We start from the raw sequence: 21,695 nt of genomic DNA, 5'->3' as shown, positions 1-21,695 counted from the left end.
CCTGGCCCTGTGAGCGTTGGTATCTATCCCTTCTAGACACGGCAGTAGCGGCCCTGGTCACCTTACCGCATTTCCTGGTCCTTCTACTGGAAGACCACCGTTGTCTCTGGCACCCAACTCTGGACTTGCTTCAGCTCACGGCTCGGTGGATGAACTTGATGGGGCTCTTGATGCTCACACCAGGTCAGACACGTCCTCCGTGGCAGGAGGAAACTGGCTGCAAGGGCCACCTGACCAAGGGGAAGAGCGTTCCCAGCTGGTTGGCACAAGAGCCTGTCCCTGATGCTCACCTCGGTACCTTGTCCATCTAACAGGGCAAGGATTGCCGGGCTCCACAGGGAGGTCTCATCAAGCCACCCTATCAGCATTCCACCTGTGCGCGCCTTGCTGCGGTGTCATGGTCAACGGAGTTTTAAAAGGCCTCGCTGCTCCACCTCTTTACCAAGGTGGCAGCCCTGGTTGCAGGACCTCCGGCTGCGAGGTTGTCTGAGCCGAGGGCACGAACCTCAGCGCCCCTCTGCTCTTGCCCATAAGAACAGGTACAGCTTCAACCCCACCCTGCTTTCCTCCCAGCGATGCTGTTCCATGTTAACCAGGGTGTTTTCCTCCTGTGTTCTACCCCCGAGCTGCAGTGGAACAGATGGGAACAGAGACTCCACTCCCCAGCTCAGGGTGTCCAACATGGGGCCTGTGGGCCAGACTCGGGCCTAGGGAGCCTTTTAATCCAGCCTGTGGAGCTGGCAGTAGCACTGTTCTTAAAAGGGTGGGGTGCAGGGTGCCTGGGGGCGGGGTTAAGCCTGGGGAGGGCTGGGGGGTGGGGAGGGTTACGCCTGGGGGCAGGTGAGGGGGCATTCTGGGGCTGGGGGGGGGGGGCGGTAAACCTGGGGTATTAAGCCTGAGGGTGGGTTGGGGGGGTTGGGTTCGGGGCTATTCTGTGTTCACTCGCCCCCCCCCAAGAATGGCCATGTGTCCCACCGCGAGGAAGACAGGTGTCAGCCCTGTCCGAGCTGTTCACAGAGCCGGGGGGGGGCTGTTACACCAAGAGCCCGAACGTGGTCAGAAACACCAGCCGGCTGGCTGTGGAGGTGGAAGAGGGATGACCAGCCCGTGTCCGCCAAGCACATCGCGGCTTGAGTAGCATCCTGCAGGCGGGAAGGCAACAGCCTTGTGGGTTCACTGCCCCCGCCCTGCCCCCTGGCCATTGCACGGGCCTCAGCTGGGGTGGGCCTGGCACAGAGCCTGACTCAAAAGCGGTAGTGTGGCGACCTGGTCCTGACCCACAGCCTCACTGTGCACTCTGGAGTCACAGGGTGGGGAAACTGAGGCATGGGCTGTTGTGGGGTGGGGGGGCATCCTTGGAATAAGGAGCCAGGGATGGGGACAGCAGGGCACAAGGAGGTGTGGTAAGGCTGGTCCTGCAGTGAGGGGCCAGGAAAAGCAGAGCAGCAGGAGGTGGGGAAATTGGGGCCCAGTAGTTTGGGCTGGGGGGGGGGGGAGGGGGGGATCCCTGGTTCAAGGGGCTGAGATGAGGCAATTGGAGCACAGGGGAGGCCCCCCCCCCCCCCCCCCCAGCCCAAGGAGCTGGCTAACTTGGGGAGGCTTCCAGTTGGCGGGGGGGCAGGGACATCAGAGCAGGGCACGTGGGGCAGGAGGGAGGCAGAATGGGCCCTAGAAGGGCTGGAGCATGGGGTGGGAACTGGGGGGGGGGGGTTGGGGGGGGGAAACCACAGGGCAGGGAGGCCACAGCGGTGGGGGGAGGGGGGGGGGCCTCACTTGGGGGGGTTGTGATGGGAAATAGTGCCCCCCCCCCCAACAGCCCAAGCTGGTGGCTAGTGTCATGGGGGTGGGGGAGGATCAGTGCCCAGCTGTGCTACTTGGGGAAGGGCTACAAATTCCCGCCCCCCCCCCCCCCCCATGACCTGGAAGTTGGGGTGGGGGGGGGCTCCCCTGGGACAGGGCTGCCCATGCACCACCAAGCAGCTGGAGTGGGCCCTGTGCCCGCCACCATTGGGATTTTCTGCACCAGCCCAGCTGCAGGCAGGACCAGGCCATCCACCCTGGGCCTCACACATCGGCGGGTGCTGAGCGTCAGGGCCTTGCAGTCCCCGTTGCCCACCCGCCCCCCCCCCCCCCGGACCAGCAACAGTGAGTAGTCCGTGTCCCCTCCCCCCCGCCCCCCCCGCAACTGCTCCCAGTCTTTTCCTGCCCCTGCTCTGACACTACCCTGCCTTGTTCCAGTGCCGTGGCCCCCCCCCCCCCCCCCCAGGTGATGCCGGGTCTCTCGCTCTCGCGCTCTCTCTCTCTCTCTGTGTGTGTGTGTGTGTGTGTGTGTGTGTGTGTGTGTGTGTCACATGCACCAATTTCGGTCCATGTGTTCACTCTGCCAGCACCCGGCCTACTGCTAACCCTCCCCAGCCCCCATGGCCTCCAATGGGGCACAGCCCCCCCCCCCCCCCCCCCCCCCCCAAAACCCGGTGTGGTTGCTCTATGGATGGACAGGAGCTGCTGGGCCTCATTTGGGGCAACAGCAAATTTTATGTAAACCTCCCCCCCCCCCCCCAAACCCCAACCCCAACCAGGCAGCCTGTCCTCCCTCCCCTGAAAAAAAAAAAAAAAAAAAAAAAAAACACCAAACGCCTGCCCATTCACCAAGTGGCTGCACAGGCTGGAGGAAGGTGTTTGTTGTTTTTTTTTTTGGGGGGGGGGGGGGGCACCGAGGAAATTGGGGTGGTCGGGCTGGCCCATACCACAGCGCACGTCTGGGGAACAGCCAACATAGCCCACTCCTAGGCACAAGGGCTGCGAGCAGGATCTGTGCGCACGCGTGCGCCGTCGCCTCCCCCAGTGCACGCTGGCCACAGGGCCTGGCCCATGGGGCCTGCCGAGCCAGTGCTTGGTGTGGGCTGGTGCACCAGAGGCCCCTGACTACTTCTGGGAGGCCGGCAGCAAAGCCAGCTGCTGCTCAGCGAGTCAAATGCCTCCGCTGCAACGCGGCCAGGATCATTCTTTCAGCTGGCTCTTCCCAGTGCCCAGCTACGCGCGCGCCCCCGCCCCCCCCCCCCCCCCCCCCCCGGGTAACATGGTGGCTGGGGGTTTTTAAAAAAAAAAAAAAAAACAGGGTATTCAATTAGTGCGCCAAGGCCTGTAGCCAAACCCACCAGGCTACAGTGTGGGCAGCCCTGAGCCGGGGGGGGGGGGGGGGGGGGGGGGGCCCTTGCAACTGGTGCAGTGTGGAACCCTTCCAGGGCACCTGCTGCCTAGGCCTGCACTAACCATGGCCCTGTTGCGCCAGACCACAGCTGGCTGGTTGGGGTGAACGTAACGCAACCCCCGGGAGCTCATTTAGCTGTGTCTGTTCTGGCCTTGGCGCCCGTTTCCTTTTTAAATCCATTTAAACTATCCCCAGGCCAACCCCACACAGCACCTGGCCGCGCTGGTGGAGTGATGCGGTTGGGCGCTGTATGGTTTTGGGCGGGACGGGGGGAAGCGGGGAGGAGTGGGGCTGAGCAGTTGTCAGCCTAACCAGGGAGGGGAACATCTCCACACACACCCCCCCCCCAATGCCATGGCACAAGGCTCCTGTGGCCGCCCCGGCCCCAGCCGTCTAGCCACACCTGCTGCTTGTGCTGCAGCTAATTGTGTACGTAACTGGGCCCACCCCGCGCAGAGTGGCACAGGTTAATTGGAGGTGGTTGCCTCTTTATTTGTTGCCTATTGGCCTGCAATCTCACACACAGACAGGTCCTTGCCCTACCTGGCTCAGTTATGGGTCAGGCAGGTTGGCTTTTAAAGGGATGCAGCTGCGACGTGGGTCTGTCCCACGAAAGCTCACCTAATGAACGATTTTGCTAGTCTTTAAAGTGCTACTTGACTGCTTTTTGTTTTGATGGTTTAAATAAGAATAGCTTAGTTGAGATACCTTCACAGGAGGCTGAGCTGGTGCACCTGACTCCCTTGTCAATCATGCATGGGGCTGGCCAAGGCCACGAGGATGGAGTCCCCCCTCTCCCCGCCCCCGCCCTTACTTACAACTCGGGCATGGCTGCAGCCTCGTGCTAGCCTCAGGGGAGCAGCGCAGCCCGAACATGAGGCTGGCTCATCCTGCCTTCAGCCCTCTCCCGTGGACCCACTCAAAAGCTGTCAAGGATCCGGCTCGGTTAGTGGCAGGTGGAAAGCTCTTGCCTGAACTCTTGAGCCACTGGGCTACACCAACAGGCCCCTGCCCGGCTCTCACTTAGGCCAAGAGGCGGGGGTGGGTTTGGGTTTACCTTGCAGCTGCAGCAGCTTGAGACAATCAGCCACCCCCGCAAGAGGCAGGTGGGTGGACCCTGCATGTGCCCGAGCCAGCACTCACTTGCGCAGCCCCTCGGCTGTGCTGGCCAGTGGCTAGTGCTGCCGGCACATGCCTGGAGGAAGGACCCAGCGGCGCCCTCGCCCACCCCGGCACTCTGGGGAAGGCCGGCCTGAGGAATTGCACAGTGGGCACCCCCGGGCTCCACTGTCCCACCCCAGCTACGTGGCCTTCAGGGGCCTGCAACCTCTCCAGAGCAGCCCAGCGCCTGGGGTGGGACTGGCCCCTCTGAGATAAGAGGGCCCCTGCCTTGCCTGACGACGCTGCTCCTCTGACCCTTTTCTAATATCATGAGTGCCTGCAGCACCACTGCAGCCTGCCGCGGCCCTGGCCCCCACCCAGGGGCGCAGCCCTGCCCCAGAGCCGCTCCGGTGGTTGCTGGGTTGGATAAAAGCCGTAGCAGGAGTCCCCGTGATTTGCACGGGCTCAGCACCCACGGTGGCTGCTGCAGGGGCTGCGCTGGCCCGGCCTGTGTTTACTAAGGGACATTGGCTGCTGCTTTGCCCTTCTCAGCTGTTCAGCTCCTCTCCTTCGACACCAGCGCTGGCTCACCTGCTCCCTGCGGCTTAGACAGAAGCTAACAGCTGCTGCTGCTGCTTGTGGGGGGGGGGCCAAGCTGGGGAGAGATCAACCCCCCCTTTGGCCTCCCCCCCTTTGCACGCCTGCACTATCTGGCAAGCCCAGGCCAGCTGTGCAGAGGGGGCGTCTCACATGCCCAGCTGGCACCCGACAGGCTGCTGCTGCCGGGCCAGGGTTGCTGGGGCTGGAGTGTGACGAGCAGCAGCCCACGCCGTGGTCAGATGCGACCCTGTGCCATTAAGCTGTAATCGCAACCAGTGCTGAAGTGGGGAGAGCAGCCGTCACTTCCCGGCAGCGGCCACTGGGAAAGGGAGCCCGCCTGAAGCCAAACTGAAGCCCACGCTGCTGGTCTTGGTTCTTCGGGGCAGGCGCTGGCCCCTGCGGCTGGGATGGGAAACTGCCGGGGCCTGGCTGTCCAGCGGGGGCCTCCTCTGCCAGAAGCCGCTGGGCTTGGTCGGAGTTCTGGGCCACTGCCCCGGTGCTTCAGCCCCTGGGACGTGGCAGCTGAGCCCGGCTCCCCTCCGGCTCGGCTCCAGGCCCAGTGCCCGCCTGGCAGTTGTCACACGCTCTCCTTGGACTGCCTCGCCCGCTGCTTGCGCAGCTTCACAAAGGCCTGCGCCTCCTTGTCCCCTTTCCTGGACTCCAGCAGCGTCAGGATTGGGTCCCCTGAAGCAGAGTGAGAGGCCCGGGTTAGAAAGGAGGGGGCAGAGCGAGGCGAGGTGAGGCGAGGCTGAGCCCACGGAACAGCAACGCGCGCGGATGAGGACCCACAGCACAGCTCAGGGCTAAGCCGGGCTGCCCCCACGTGACCCTAGAGCCGTGCTCTCGTGGGCGTGCTCAGGGGCAGAACCCCCGTCTGCAAGGGGACCCCCACCATGAGAAGACAGACACCTCCCAGGCCCGTCCGCTGGCAGCACGGCACTGCCCTGCCCCAGTGCTAGGTACAGCCGGGGCCCGGGCTCAGACAAAAGGCAGCGCTAACCCCACGTGCCCAGCCTTGGAGCAGGGCCGGTGCCACAGCCGGGTGCAGTGAGGTTAAGTTGCTGGCCCAGCGAGGGAAGCAGCTCCAGGGCAGGGAGGAAGCCGGGGCTGGGCCGAGCCTACCTGAGGGCTTGGGGTGCATCAGTGGCAACCGGGTCTGGGACACCCGGCCTGCATCAGCTGCTTCCTCGTCGCCGGTCAGCCCCGGCACGTCGCAGAGCGGGAAGAAGGCTTCTCCCTCCAGGTCGTTGGCGCCCACCGTGTCGTAGTCGAACACGGTGAGCAGCAGGCAAGCGCAGTCCAGCTGGCATGGCTCAGGAGGGACCAAGCTGCAGACGAGAGACAGGCCCGGGCCGCCTCAGGCGCAGCACGGCCCAAGGAGACGCCGGCAGCACCAAGCAGGGGGCGCGGAGCCTGCTGAAGCCCAGCTGCTACGGTGAGGGGCACTTTGGGGCCTGCTGAAGCAAAACCCAGCGGGCAGCGAAGGGGCCTAACTCGCGTCCCTTTCGCATCAGGGCGGAGGAGCCCAAAGAGGAGGGATTCAGTGCCAGAGCCCTTTGGCGCCCGTCACAGGCCAGGACCCAGCACGCTAGCCCCTGTGCAGACCGAGCCGTCCCTGCTCCCAAGGCTTCCCGCACAGGTTCGACCTCCCTGGCCTGGCACTGCTGAGACCTGAACGGGCCCGGCCCAGTGATTTTGCTGGACCGGGGTGATCAGTTCTGCACCCTGCTGGCCTCAGCCCCTACTCCCAGGCTCCCCGACCCCTTGTCTATCTCCCCAGCAGGTTCCCCAGCCAGCCGCTCCAGCCCCTGCAAGGAGCACCTGCGAGCTGCCCTTCCCCCACCTTACCGCTGCTCCCTGCCCAGGCTTCCTGGCTGCTGCCCCCCAACCCACACCAGCTGTGGCTGCCCTGTCCTGGGCTCCTGCTGCTGGTCTGGCTGGCCCCCTCCTCCTCCTCCCAGCCTCGGGACTCTCTGGCCCTGCAAGATCCGGGGTCCTGGCGGAAGACGGATGTTGTCGGACGAGAGGATGCCGGATCTGGGCGTTTTGACCCATGGTAGTTACCCACAAGCCGGCAGTGGGGCTGTGCAGCCGGGACACAGCTGCAGTGTGTGTGACCGGCCAATGGCTGTAGCACCCCAGGGCCCTGTGCGTGGGCGCCCAGCCCCTGCTTCTTCACTGGCTGGTTTGTCAGCAGGAGAGAGAAGGATCCAACCCCAGGCTCACTGTCCGCTGTGCCCCCCGTAACTGTCACGCTGCTGTGGTGACACCTCCCGCAGGCAGCCCAGGGCTGGGTGCCAACTAGCAGACACTGGCTGGGCCCACCAAGAGCCAGAGCAGCTCTGGGTGCAAGTCACTTTAGCAGCTAAGAAAGGCCCGGAGCTCTGCTCCACGCCGGGCCGGGCTCGCCCTACCCAGGAGGCTGTGCACACACGAGCCTGAGGCCAGCCCTCCTGCACCGCACCCGCTAATCGCATTGGAAAGTCATGTGGGTCTCTTCCCAGAAGGCCCCCAGTGTGGTAGCTGCACCCTGGCAAGCGGATCCCAGTGGGAAGGGCAGGTCTGGCCAAGGGTCGGCATCCGCATGGCTGTGGGGGCTGCCCACCGCCACCTGGGGGGCAGCCGGGGAGGCGGCTCGGACGTACAACTCAAAAGCCTCGTCGAACAGGGGGTGGAGCTCGTTCTTCCGGCACTGGGTCGTGCGCGCCACCACCTCGGGGAACTGGTGTCGCGGCTCCAGGGTCAGCTGGACAAAGGGGTCGCTGGAGCCTAGAGGAGGGGCAGGAGAGATGGTAGAAGACGGCCGCAGGAATCCCCTCCGCTCCCCAGAGTCAGTGTCCTGCAGGACACTGGGGCTGTTTATTCAGCAGTGCCAGGGGCAGCAGGCCGCCCCTCCCCCAGGCAGCGGGCCACCAGGACGCAGGGGAGCAGCGGGGGGACACAGCACACGAGTTGCAGGTTTGCAGTTCAGTTCCCTCCCCCGCTGTCTCCGCTCTTCAAAGCGCGAGAGCAAAGCCAGGCTGGCGCTGGCGGGGCGGGGGGTGGGATGGGGTATCTCCGCTAATGGGTTGCCCCCTGCGTGCGGGTGAAGCAAGGGTGCCCTCTGCTGGACAGCTGCATGAATTACAGCCTCAACCCTGGGGAGTCCCCCAGTGCATGTGTTTCTGGCAGATGCTCCAGTCTGACACCCCCCCACTAGCTCTGCGTGTGCCCCACGTATTACCAGAGGAGCAGGAAAACTGGGACCAGTTCTATGAAGCGAGCCAGACACGCACCCCCCCACCCCCACCCCACACTGAATCCAACAGGCTCTGTGCTAAGCTCGTCCCCTGGCGGCCGCTCCAGTGTGTGGTCCAGATCAGGGGATCTCACAGGCTGGGACCCGGCTAGCAAACAGCCTTCCCTGGGATTCTGGGCACAGCTGACCGCAAAGGGGCCTTCTAGGCCATGTGGCAGCAGCGTCCTCCCTGCACAGGGTCACTGCTGTACCCTACCCTGGCGTCACCAGCTCTGTGGCTGTGCTGGACCCAAGCAGCACCTGGCCACTGACTTTCCTATGGCCCAGGAGGTCTCACCGTTGGAGTCCAAGGGGATGAGGTTCACGGCATTGAGCACTTCAATGCGGAGCTTTTGTTCCAAGGGGCGGTAAAGCGCTTTAATGGTCACTGCGCCGTACTTCTCTGAGTTGGTCTCCAGCTGGGATGAGAAGATTAACAAAAGGTTGCTCACGGGTGTATCAGCCAGGTACGGAGGCCAGAGCCAGGCTCACCGACCGAGAGAGAGCTCCCCACACTTCGGTCTGGGGACTAGGTGTGGGAAGGTGGACACAGCCATGGCTCGCCCCTCACACCTCATCTGCTGAGCGCCCAATAACCTCTCCTTCCCCATCACGCCATGGCTAAGCAGGACCTTCTCCATCCACAGTGGAGCCTGCCAGCCTGCGCTACGGGTGGAGAGGATGGGAAGATACTGGGGTTTGATTAGGAAGGGCTGCAGGCAAGTCCTGGATTGTTGACTGCTAGGACAGCTCTACATTGCAATAACACAACAGTGTTGGCCAACAAAGGGGAAGGATCCCAGTGCCCGCAGGTTTACACTGCCGTTTTATAGCCCTGCAGCCTGGACCCTGCAAGCCTGGGCCAGTTGCAGGTGTTTTATTACAGGATGGACAGACCCTTAGCACAACCCGTAAAAGCCGGGCCCAGTTCATACAAGGAAACACAAACAGCAGGGCTGTGCTTTGTAAAGGGACTGTTCAATGCAGCAAAAATAAGTCCGCTCACAATCACAGGGCTGCAGGCTGGGAACGTTCTGCTTTATTTAACTGGGTTGGAATTCCCATTGACTAACAGGAAGGGAGTGGGTGGCTGGGGTGATGCCAGCCTCTATCCCAGAATTCACTGGGTAGCTCAGTTAACCCTATCACAACCCCATTCCCAGCTGTGGCTATGGAGGAGTGAAGTGAGGGGCTGGCCCGTTGGGTAATGGGGCTTTCCTTAGGAGGGCCAAACCAGCCTGCTCTCACCTGCTCCCGGATTCGTTCGCTGAAGTACTGCTGGATGAGATTTCTGGTACTGGCAGCCCGGAGCGCCAGCTCTTTCTCTAGAGCCTGAGAAATGCAGGGGAGAGGGGGTGAGGAAAGCACACGGGCAGGCCCACAGTCACACACATACACACCAGTGGAGATCAGCACCTGAGCTTGAGGCCAGGAGTCCCAGAGAGAGGGAACAGCAGCAGAGAGAAGCCACCAGGAAGTCTGGGGTGGGAGGCGATCGAGGGGCATTGGCTTCCCATGACCCAGCCAAGAGCTGTAAGAGCAGGGAGCTCCAGAAGCCTTCGCAGGCTGCTGGCGCTTGCCCCACCACCACCATGGGAACATTTCACTGGAGCCTTTGTGCCAGAAGAACTGCCACACAGATTCTGCCCCATGGTCCATCTAACCCAGTACCTGGCTTCCCACAGCAGCCACTGCCAGGTGCTCCAGGGGGAATGAAGAGAACAGGCAGTCATTGAGTGATGCAGCTGCTGCCACCTAATCCCAGCATCTGGCAGCTGGAGGCTTAGGGACAGGCAGAGCATGGGGTTGTCGTCCTGACCTTCTTAGCCAATAGCCACTGATGGAGCTGTCCTGCAGGAGCTCAGCTAATTGGGGTTTGAACCCTCCCGGCAAGTGCCACAGGATGACGGTGTTGTGGGAAGATGTGCCTCCTTTTGTTTGTTTGAAACCTGCTGCCTAGCGCGTTCATAAAGCGACTGCTAGCTCTTGTGTATTGGGAAGGGGTAAATGACACAGCCTGAGCCACCTTCCCCAGATTGTACAGGCCTCTCTCATACCCACCTCAGGCTCTTTTCTACAATGAACAGTTCCAATATTTAATCTCCTCTCATAAGGAAGCTGTTCCATACGCCTAATTGTTTCTGCTGCCCTTCTCTGTACTTTTCCCAATTTTAATACACCTTTTTGAGATTCTGAGACCAGAACTGCAGTCAGTACTCAAGGTGTGGGGAGACCATGGATTTATATGTGGCCACAAAGACATTTTCTGCCTTATTATCTATCCCTTTTTCTAACGGTATTGGCTTTTAGCTTTTCTGACCGCTGCAGCACACCGAAGAGATGCCTTTCTTGAGTGGCAGCAGTAAATTTAGGTCCGTACACTTGGGATGATGTTGTTTTCCCAATCTGCATTACTTTGCAATTAGCATCTGCCAGTTTTGTGAGCTCCCTCTGTGATTCCGGGCAGTCAGCTCTGGACTTAAACAGTTTGAGTCATTTTGTATTTCCTACAAACTTTGCCACCTCACCAGTTATCACCTTTTCCAGATCATTTATGCACATGTTGAAAGCACTGGTCCCACCTTGGGGGACTCCGCTATGTACCCCTCTCTGTTATGCAAACTGATCATTTATTTCCTACATTTTAACCAGTTACTGACCTTTCCTCTTATCCCATGACGCCCTACTTTGCTTACGGGCCTTTGGTGAGGGACACTGTCCTGGGATTACTCCTGTCCACATGTTAATTGAAATCCTCAAGGAATTCTAATAGATCAAACAGGCACGGTTTTCCTTTACAAAAGCTCTGTTGAATCTTCCCCAATGTATCATGTTCTTGTGTCAGATAACTTTGTTCTTCACTATAATTTCAACCAAGCTGCCTGGTTAGGCTTATTGGGCTGTAACTGCCAGGTTCACCTCTAGAGCCTTTTAAAAAGATTGGCCTTACATTAGCTACTCTCCAGTCATCTGGTACAGAGGCTGAGTTAAGAAGCAGGATACATACCCCAATTAGCAGTCCTGCAGTTTCATATTTGAGTTCCTTTGGAAATCTTGAGATCACATCCTGCCCTGGTGACTTATTACTGTATAACTGAGCAATACGTTCCTCTGAAGCCATCTCAGTCTGGGACAGTTCCTCAGACATGTGAGCTAAAAGGAATGGCTCAGGGGCTGAGCTCTCCCTCACATCCTCTGCAGCACAGACTGACACCAAAAATTCATTTAGCTTCTCCACAATGGTATACAGTCCCCTTCACTCCTCCCAGATGTCTCCCAGGTGAGGGGACTGTGTGCTGAGCTCGGTCCATGCACGGGAAAGGCCTAGTGATTTACTAGGGCATGCAATGAAAGCAAGGGGCTCTAGCAGCTTTTCTGCTAGCACCAGCTATGGGATGTGCAGTAGCTTCTTACCATGAATTCTGCAGTGTGCAGGGTGTTCATTGGCAGCCCACAGCCCTCAGCATAGAAGCAGAGCTCCAGATTCTACGGCAACCAGACAGAAGCCAAGAGTTATTTGTTGGACGGTGACCCCCCAAAGCCAGGCCTGTGTTCCGTGCTCTGCTGCCCGGTGCTGCTTACCTGCAAGGCAAACTGCAGCTTCCTGTAGTACCTGGAGGAGCTGTGCTGCTGCCTCACTGCAGCTGTCAGTACATTGAGGGTGTGGTTCCAGAGCAGATCCAGGAGGCTGTGCCAAGTAGGGAAAGGCAGAGAATGGATTGCAGCACCCAGCCAGTTGTAACAAAGCCAGCCCAGCCGATACTGCCAGTCCCTGGACTGGAAGACCTGGGACCGTAATTGCTCAGTGGAGACATAACACCACCAGACTTAGCTAAGTTATGAGCAAAGAGAAAACCCAGACCAGGAAGGAAGTTGGAGAAGGCATTAGCCATATTGGGATGCAAGAGGAAGAGATTTTTAAATCCCGGCTTGACAAAGTCCTGGCTGGGATGATTGTTAGGGCTGATCCTGCTCTGGGCAGGGGGCTGGACTTGGTGACCTCCTGCACTCTCTTCCAGCCCTAGGAAGCTATGATCTTATGAAACTTATAGAGACACTTCTATCCAAGAGGAGCACAGGCTCGTTCCACTGCAATGTAATAGGCCTAATCTATGGCAGTAGTAGCCTGTACACGTCAAACTGGGGTGATGGCCTCACCTCATAGACGTTAACGGACCATCATGATCATCTGGTCTGATCTCCTGTATGTGGCTGGCCACAGAACTTCACTCACCCATTCCCGTGATAGACCCATAACCTCTGGCTGAGTCACTGACATCCTCAAATGATGGTTTAATGACTTTAAGTTACAGAGAATTCATCATTTACACTAGTTTAAAACTGCAAGTGACCTGTGCCCCACATTAGAGAAAGGTTAAAAAAAACCCTCAGGGTTTCTGTCAACCTGAGTTGGGAGAAAATACCTTCCCAGGTCAGCCACCAAATATGGGGATCAGGTGGGTCTATTACCCAGACACATGGGAAACCATTCTCTGTAGTGGCTTAGAGCCCTCCCCATGCGGTGTGCCATCTCCTGCCACGGGAGATACTTGGGGGTTGCAGATGTGGATTGCTTGCAAGCAATCTCTTTACACCATCCTCTCCATACACTTCTCACGCTGTCTTGAAGCCAGTTGCGTTTCTTGCCCCCACTGCTCCCATGGGAAGGCCATTCCAGAATTTCACTCCTCTGAAGGTTAGGAACCTTAGCCTAATTTCAGACCCAAATTGGTTGATGTCTAGTTTATATCCAATGCTGGGCACGAAGTTCTAAGAGACCCCCATAAACATGTCTCTCAGGTGGGTACGGCAGCTGGGAAGTGACAGGAAGTAGGGAGGGAGCACACCACTCTTCCAGCTCAGGGCCGAACCGATGTCCCTGTACAGCGGTGGAATGCACCACAAGTCTGAAGATGGCCTCCTGAGTGTCTAAACTGAAAGCAGAGGCCCTGAGCACTGTGGTGGTTAAAAAGCCCACATTACTCCACACCAGGGAGGGCTGTTTCCTGTGTGGTAAATTGGCTGGGACACTGTGATTATTGAGTTCTTTTTGGCTGAAATCCCCCTGAAAAAGCTTGTGTGTAGATGTAGTGTAACAAACCAGCAGGTCCATTGCAGGCCCAGAAGCCTCAGAGAGCAGCCTGCAGACCTCAGAGAGCAGAAGTAGAAATTCCCACACTTGCTATGTACTGCTCAACGCAGCCTTGAATTTATCAGCATATATAGCAGGTCATCCTTGGCCGGTCTTATTAGATGCTGCCCCGTAACTACTAGTGTAAGCCAAGCACTGAGGCAATTAGCCTTAACACCTGCATTGGAACATAGGAACCCAGAGAAAACAGTAACCAGGGCAACCTTGGCTTCAGTTCCCGTGAGAACATTACAACTGGCATTGAGCCAGTACGCATTCACCCAGTAAACAGCTCAGGGATAAAAATCACTGCAAGGTCCTGCTCCTAGCTGAGTTTTGCTGGGGAGACTCAGCTTCAAGGGTGCCCCAGGAATCCCCCCCAGCTGGAGCAACATCCACCGTGGCCCTGATGTGAGGCGCTTTGGAACCAGAACTCCCCATGGCAGAAAGGGATGTAAGCATGCCAAATAGCTTCTTGTCCAGACGTAAACATCCTGTTGTACTTTGCTTGCTAGAGTGTATCTTGTGAATAATGTGCAGTAACTCGGAGTTGATAAGCTTAATAAAGAACTCATGCATCTGATGAAGTGGGTCTTTGCCCACAAAAGCTGATGTTCCAAAATATTTGTTAGTCTGTAAGGTGCCATAGGACTTGTTGTTCTCGAAGATACAGACTAACATGGCTACCTCTCTGATACTTAATAAAGAACAGTTATCCCTAACTGGCCCTATGTTGAAGCGAATCCCGTAAATCCTGTCCGGCCTTGGCCTTGTGAGTTGACAGTAGAGTTTCTGAGCTAGAAAGGCTGCCTTATTCCACCCCAAATGTGGTTGCATTTCAGCAATGGGTGAAGACCTCGACAGATGTGGGCTGCAGAGTGCTCTGGGATCTTTAGGGGTCCATCACTCTGAATAAAGTACCAGTGTCACAAGAGGACAGAGGAATGATAGCAGCCAAGAAAACACCCTACTGGGGACTGCTGTGTGCAATCAGCCAGGACCTCAGTGAACTCTATAGTCCGGTCCATAGCACTAGGCTGTTGGTGCTGATCAACCACCCCACCCTCTTTGCCCATATCCAGTCCATGGCTGACCCCAGCCTCACAGCTCACCAATTAAAGTTCTCCTGGACCAGATGCTGGTTCATGTACTGCAGCTCCGACTCCAGGAACTTCATTAGGGGAATGACGGACTGTGGAGAGGGGAGAGGGGAGTCAGGAACTCAACGGAGAAGAGGTTTCGCCAGCTAAGCTTCCATCTGAAATTTCTGTGCCAAACAGCTCGCGGGCTCTTTGCACCCCTCTGCCGTTTCCCAGCCTCAGAGCTCTGCGGTACCAGCCAGTACCATCCTACTACACTGTTGTGCCCACCTGACCCTGTGGTAGAGAAGGGGGCTGCTCCAGGCAGGCTTGGAATTGCATGTTTGGCTTTTGCTTTGGAAGCCGTGTCTACACGTGCACGCTACTTCGAAGTAGCGGCACTAACTTCAAAATAGCGCCCGTCACGGCTACACGTGTTGGGCGCTATTTCGATGTTAACATCAACATTAAGCGGCGAGACGTCGAAGCCGCTAACCCCATGAGGAGATGGGAATAGCGCCCTACTTCGACGTTCAATGTCGAAATAGGGACGGTGTAGTTGTTGCGCATCCCGCAACATCGAAATTGCGGGGTCCTCCATGGTGGCCATCAGCTGAGGGGTTGAGAGACGCTCTCTCTCCAGCCCCTGCGGGGCTCTATGGTCACCGTGTGCAGCAGCCCTTAGCCCAGGGCTTCTGGCTGCTGCTGCTGCAGCTGGGGATCCATGCTGCATCCACAGGGTCTGCAACCAGTTGTCGGCTCTGTGGATCTTGTGTTGTTTAGTGCAACTGTGTCTGGGAGGGGCTCTTTAAGGGAGCGGCTTGCTGTTGAGTCCGCCCTGTGACCCTGTCTGCAGCTGTGCCTGGCACCCTTATTTCGATGTGTGCTACTGTGGCGTATAGACGTTCCCTCGCAGCGCCTATTTCGATGTGGTGCTGTGCAACGTCAATGTGGAACGTCGACGTTGCCAGCCCTGGAGGACACATAGACGTTATTCATCGAAATAGCCTATTTCGACGTAGCGTGCACGTGTAGACGTAGCCGGAGAGAGCCAGTGCGCCTTTGAGATGTGTCTGTAAAGGAAGCAGCAGACACTGACAGGGACTCTAGGAGCGACATTCGCCCCATGCCTGGATTCTCTCTGTGGTACCTGGGCTACGCAGAGCGTATAGCTGGATCAGGGATAACCACAGACCCACCTGGCTCCCCAAACACAGACCTAGCCCACCGACCCCCAGTCCTCTTCATGATCGCATCCCATAGAAGTCCTGACCTGCCCTCTCAGCTGCCAGAGCTGCACTTTGACTGCCCAGCCAATGCAGGGTGTGTGTGTGTGTGTGTGTGTGTGTGTGTGTGTGTGTGTGTGTGTGTGTGTGTGTGTGTGCGCACACTCCAGTGTGTCCCCCCGCCCCCCGTGATCTGTCAAAAACACAGAGGAAGGCGAAAGGGCAGCACAGCCTGGGTGGGAGGAGGAGGAAAGTTACAGGCAAAAGCCAGCAGGGGGTGCTGTGATTCCAGCAGGAGAGGGCCCGAGTGGGCCTCTTCCATTTGTGATGGGGTGAAGGGGCGGGCTCAGGTGTTGCCGGGTGGCCAGTTTTCCACCAGAAGGCCTGGCCAAAAAGGGACTCCTGCAGCTCTGGTCAGCACCCATGATTGGGCCATTAAAAGTCTGGTTGCAGCACAGGCAGGCTCCCTACCCGGCTCCACCCAGCTCCTGGAAGCAGCAGCACATCCCCTGACTCCTGGGAAGAGGGGTGACCAGGGATACTCCGTATGCTCCCCCACCCCGAGCACTGGCTCCACAGCCCCCATTGGCCAAGAATGTGGCCAATGGGAAGTATGGTGGTGGTGCCTGCAGCTGAAGGCAGCACGCAGTGAGTGAGAAGGAAAACACTGCTATTTCCAGGAGCTGGCTGAAGTCAGTGCTACTTGGAGCCTGCACCCAACCTGCCCCCCAGCCCAAAGCTCCCTCCTTAACCCCAACTCCCTCCTGGAGCCCAGACCTCCTCTGCCCTAGCCTGGAGCCCTTTCTGCACCACAAACCTCCGCCCCCCCAGAGCCCACACCCCCAGCCAGAGCCTGCATGCCAACGCCCTGCCCTGCCCTGCCAGCCCAGAGCACACAGGTAAGCAAAGGGGGAGGAGGGGGAGTCACAGAGGGAGGGGGGATGGAGTGAGCAGGGGGGCATGGACTCCTAATGAGCAGGGACTCAGCAGGAGTGGGGGAAAGGATATTCGGATTCTGCAACTATAGACTCGGCAGCACCCGTAGCTGGAACAGATCCATGACCTAGACCTTGATGCAAGCACAGAGTCAACTCGCCTGCCCCATGCAGAGGCAGGACTGAGCACTCCTAGGCCAACCCCGATGGGGCGTGGCACACGGCCGGGCTACAGGGCATGCAGAGCCAGGCTGTCGCTGGCTGAGTGACCCCCACAGGCAGCACGGATCAGGGCTTGGCACCTACATCTTCTGGCTCCCTCGAGTCACTGGAGGCTGCCAGCTCCTGGATGTGCCTGGAGATCCCTGAATCCAGCTGCCAAAGAAACATAAACTTAGAGCTCTAGGTTTGGCCCTGCACATGCCTCCCGAGGCTCCTGATGGAGAACCTGCCGTGCCAGGTCCTTAGAGCTCAACCTCTGTCTCGCTCCAGCACTGGGGTCCCAAACGAGGCAGCTGACCCATCCCATCCCAGCAGCTGGGAGCCGTGAGCTCTGCCCTGCTGCCTCCAACCCACCACTGGACTGGGTCCTGTCCACTGTAGGGCCTGATCTCAAGGGTCTCATCTTCACCTCACCCCAGCTGCCTCATCCCACCCTGGCTGCCCCGACTGGTTCAGGACACGCAGGGCCAAGGGGAGAGCTGGCAGGACTTAGCGTCATCCCAACAGCATCTCTATCAGCCAGACCCAACAGCCACTGGAGCCAATGGGTGCCTTTCCATTGGCTTTGCATCTGGCCCTACTTGGCTGAGCCTTAGCCCAGGCTGGGGGGTTACTTTGGCTGCCAGGGTCACGACCACGTCTCTGATCTCATGGTCCAGGCAGGTGACGGTGCCCTGCAGCTGGTTGTGCAGGGTGTGCTGGATCTGCTCTGGCTCAATGATGCCCTCCGTTTGCTGCTCCAGGCGCCCCCAGTCCAGCTGTGCTGGCAGTTTCAGGATCAGCAGCCGCAGCTGCTCCACATTGTTCACCACGATGCAGAGCTGGGGCGGAGGGAAGAGGAAAAGTCCACGTCAGTGGTGAACACACGTTACCCTCACTGCCTGCAGCCCACTCCCCTGTTCCATCCCCTGCACACCCGGCCTGGCTCCTCATTCGTGCAGCCATGGCGCAGCAGCACCCAGAGGCTCATCGCAAAAGGCAACCGGCACCCAGCAGGACATCAGTGAACAGCCTGGTACAAACAGCTGCTGGGACACACGCAGTATCCAGCAGCATAGGCAACTGGGGAAACTGAGGCAGGGGGCTAGTAGGCAGATGGCAGATCCAGACAGCTGACTTCTAAGCCTTTACGATCACACTACGATGAACGATCTGAACTAATTAGAGGGTGGGCTGGTGCCCAGTTCCCATAGGCAGAGCCATGGCTGGGCACTTGTTTCCTTGCAGTCTGATTGCACAAGGCCGTAACGAAAGCTGCAACAGGCAAGCCCTGCACCTCAATCCAGCCGCCTTTGCTGGGGAGGTAACAATGGCCTGATCCTGGCCAAGACCCCACAAACTGGCCGTGGCTATTAGACACTGAGGGCAATCACAGGCATTCTGGGGACAGGCACACTGAAGACTGGGCCAGCAGCAGAGCAGACATTGCAGACAGGTGGAAGCTGGTGGGTGGGATTATGTTCCCCAGGGTCACGGGAGCCAGGCAGCAAATGGGTCTTTCAAGTACTTCTCTGGCCCCTGGTACCACCCTATCGGAGCCCCTCACAATCAAACGCATATGTCCACATAACACCACCCCTGCAAAGAAGGGCAGGGCTGTCATCCCACGGTACAGATGGGAACTGAGGCACAGGAAGGCGAACTGACATGCTCAAGGTCCCCCAGAAATCCACTGCAGAGTAGGAGACTGAAACCAGGTCTCCGGAGACCCAGGCTAGCACTAACCACTAGACCATCCTTCCTCACTGGCTCCCCCACTCAGAGAGTTTCCATCCCAGAAGGTCCCAGGGCTTGCAGAGCATTCTGCAGCTCAAATTCACTCACTTTAGAGCTTGGGCCACTCACCTGCCAATGCACCTCCTACTACAGGGAACACGGGACAAAGGCTGAGCTGTGAGTAGCCCTCAACCCTACTGAATCACCACAACCACATCCCCACTCAGCACCCCATGCCCTTTGCAGAGGCTGCTCTGTCTCCCTGAACAACCTCCCAATCTCTCTCCTCCCCCGATCTTCCCACAGAGCCCGGCACTGACACTCACCCTGTTGGCTGCATCCCCCTCATCATCCTGGTAACACGACAGCTCATCTGCCCGGGTCTTGATCAGCTTGCAGTACATCAGAGCGATTTTACACATGTCCTAGGGGAGAGGGCAACAAGCGGTGAGCCTGGGTAATGCCCGACGGGCAGAACCCTGCACAGACTTGCACTGGGGGCAGAGGTCGGCTTTGCCTCACAGCCACAAATGAACCGTTCACTCTGGTGCCCTGTGTCTGAGGCTTCAGAGAAAGGGATTAACCCACCCGCAGCACTTGGCCAACGTGTATGGGGAGGAGAGGGATTCCTTCCTGACCCCCCGCGGCTGATGCTCTGAAGCATGACATTTGATCCCCTCTTCTTAGCAGAGTTACCACTCATTGTCACTGATCCAGGTAAATCGTCCCACTATCCGCACCTCAACGAACTTCACCATTATCATGAAGGCTTCCTCTGGGTCCGGCCAGTCCAGCTGCTGCCAGGTTTTTACTATCTGAGCGTAGCACGTGGAGAGGTCGACAGTGGACGTGCTGTGTTTCGTCAGCTCCCCCAGGGGCACCAGCTGGGTGGGTGGCAACAGAAAGAAACATTTTACTGAGAAACTTGAAAATAAACCAGTGAACCAGTTCTGAAGCCGGCTCTTACTGGCCCCTTGTTTACCCTCCTCCGGACCCTTCCCCACCTCTGCCCCCCCCATGGCCACTGGTCTGGGACCAGACCCATCCCTCTTGGCCACAGCAACTGCATGTAGTGGTAGAGTATGAGTCAGCCTGTGCTCTCTCTTGCCAGGACATCTATCCGGCGCTCCCTCTAATTTTTCCCATCCATGGGCAGAATAAATTTTGTTATGTGCACCAAGGCACGTGCCAATGTGCACCACCAATAGAAACACACACTGCCGGCTGTGGCTGCCTGTGGGTGCTCTGCTAGTCAGCTGGTGACATCTACGTCTCTCCTGGGCAGGTGTCCAAGCACTCAGCTTAAGGGGAACATTGTCCTGTGGGTCCCTTTATGGGGCTGAGCCCCTTAGATTTCCGTGAGGGAGACACCTGGCTTCCCCCACATTGGCCTACCACCCATCTTGGCAAGACCTTCCTTCCAAGGTCCATTCCAGCCTCGGCACCTCCTCTGAGACCCCAACCACAGCTCCATATAAGCTGAGTGCTGGAGCTGCTGCCAAGGAGAGATTCGGGTGCCGCCCAGCCGATGAGCCAAGTGCCCCCAGCTGACAGCGTGTGTTCCCACGGCTGGTGCACTTCCGGGCACGCCTCAGTGCATATAACAAATATATTCCGCCCACTGATGGAAAAGTCGACAAAGAATATTGGAGCCGCCTGCGGCTTGTGACAAGGAACGAAGCAGAGGGTCAGCTCAACTCACTGCAAAAGGGTGCCCTGGAGGCACGGCCTTCCACCCATGAGAATACAGCGGGGTCAGCAATGCCATGAGGCCGTGCAGGGCCAGGGCCCTGGGCTACAAAGGATCAGCTCCTAGAGGAAAGGTGTGTCCCATCTGTCAGGCCCGGTGCACCTGCCACGAGGGCTCTGAGCAGGGCTGGAGCCAGTCAAATATTGGGGTGCAGGAGACAATAGTTGTAAGGGTCCCAAGCCTGCTCCGTAGAAGCAGGGGTGCAGCAGGCGGAGGTGGGGAAGAACAGGGCAGGAAGTGAAGGACGGCTCAGATAATGATGAAAGCTTGAGAGCCTCAGGAAGGCTGTGGGCAGTTTCCCCCTCCATGGCCATCTCGCAGTTACCTGGTCCACCTGGATAGCTCTCTGGGTCCTCTCCAGCGCTATTGTGTAGGTCTTCTGCAGCCACTTGGGGATGGCTTCCTTAAACCACAGGTGGAAGTCAGTCAGAGCCAGGGGGCCGTCCCTGGGAAAACAGACACACAGCTGGCTTCTGTAACGCACCGGACCTGACATAGTCCTGTCTGGCTGTGAAGGAAGCACATCCCGCACAGCCACCATCCGGACAACTCGGGAGAGAGATCCACAGGCTGGTGGAAGCACATCCTGAAGTGTTGTCTGAGGCATCTCTGTAGCTGTCTGAGCCTCCTAGAATCCCGCTTGCCTGCATCCACGGCTCTCGCACACCATGAGCCCGCTCAGCGTCGTGCCTGAGACCTGGCAGGTGCTGGTTACGTTAAAACCCCCCGTGTGGTCTGGGAGAGGTTTACGACATCTCTGCACGAATCTAAAGCGACAGACAGCCAGGCCAGCAAACCCCTGGAATGTACTCGCATCTACTCTAACCGCCCCAGCCGAAAGTCAGCCACTGAAGTGATCCCAGCCTCCCACCCCCTCCATTTTCCTGGTGCTGCTCAGGTTTATCGGTGGCTGGACTCAGACCAGGGCCTGGCTCAGCACCTCTTGCACAGCAAACTCTTCATCCGATAAACCTCCTGCAGGCTCAGGTACAGCTGGAAAAGGTTCTCTGCCGTGAGCTGGGACATGCCACTGTCAATCTCACGCAGCTCTTCCTGGACGTGACGGGACACCTGCGTAAGAGGAGAGGAAACCGCAGGGAAAGCACTGAGGCCCAGAAGGTTTACAAGAATGGCCTTATGAAGGCTTGCCCTGCCAAAGGATTAGGGAAAGGAAGTGTGTCGTTAACAATGGTCATACAAGAGGGAAGTGGTGTAAGATGGGGACACCAGCTGTTGGAGGGCTCAAGAGGTTCAGATAATTCAGGGAAAACCCATTTATCCCCATTTTATGGGACAGGAAATAGAGGCTCAGAGAATTTCAGCAACAAGGTCGATTTATAGACTTGCAGCTGACTCAGTTCCAAAGCTAGGCCTCAAAGCCAGAAGCTGACGCTCCTTTGCTATAGCCACTAGGCTGCACGGTCTAAGTGTGCCTTTCTCAAGTGGC

At 58.2% G+C, this 21,695-nt stretch overlaps 1 protein-coding gene across 1 annotated transcript in view; it reads right to left on the bottom strand.

The window, feature by feature from the left end:
- Positions 1–3,691: 3,691 nt before the first annotated feature.
- Positions 3,692–21,695, bottom strand: part of UNC13D (unc-13 homolog D) — a 56,284-nt gene continuing 38,280 nt past the window's right edge. The window contains exons 19-32 of the mRNA XM_075014471.1: positions 21,189–21,319; positions 20,574–20,694; positions 19,239–19,382; positions 18,825–18,923; positions 17,397–17,603; positions 16,867–16,935; positions 14,433–14,512; positions 11,772–11,877; positions 11,604–11,675; positions 9,438–9,521; positions 8,488–8,608; positions 7,558–7,681; positions 6,035–6,240; positions 3,692–5,596 (exon numbers count right to left, since the gene is read on the bottom strand). Of these exons, the coding sequence (XP_074870572.1) occupies positions 5,490–5,596; positions 6,035–6,240; positions 7,558–7,681; positions 8,488–8,608; positions 9,438–9,521; positions 11,604–11,675; positions 11,772–11,877; positions 14,433–14,512; positions 16,867–16,935; positions 17,397–17,603; positions 18,825–18,923; positions 19,239–19,382; positions 20,574–20,694; positions 21,189–21,319 (1,671 nt within the window). The 3' untranslated portion in view covers positions 3,692–5,489. The remainder of the gene's footprint in view (positions 5,597–6,034; positions 6,241–7,557; positions 7,682–8,487; positions 8,609–9,437; positions 9,522–11,603; positions 11,676–11,771; positions 11,878–14,432; positions 14,513–16,866; positions 16,936–17,396; positions 17,604–18,824; positions 18,924–19,238; positions 19,383–20,573; positions 20,695–21,188; positions 21,320–21,695) is intronic.

The sequence above is a fragment of the Carettochelys insculpta genome, chromosome 20 (genome assembly GCF_033958435.1).
Source record: "Carettochelys insculpta isolate YL-2023 chromosome 20, ASM3395843v1, whole genome shotgun sequence".
NCBI classification, from domain to species: Eukaryota; Metazoa; Chordata; order Testudines; family Carettochelyidae; genus Carettochelys; species Carettochelys insculpta.
Note: the sequence above shows the minus strand (reverse complement) of the source record. Positions and strands in the feature narration are given on the sequence as shown.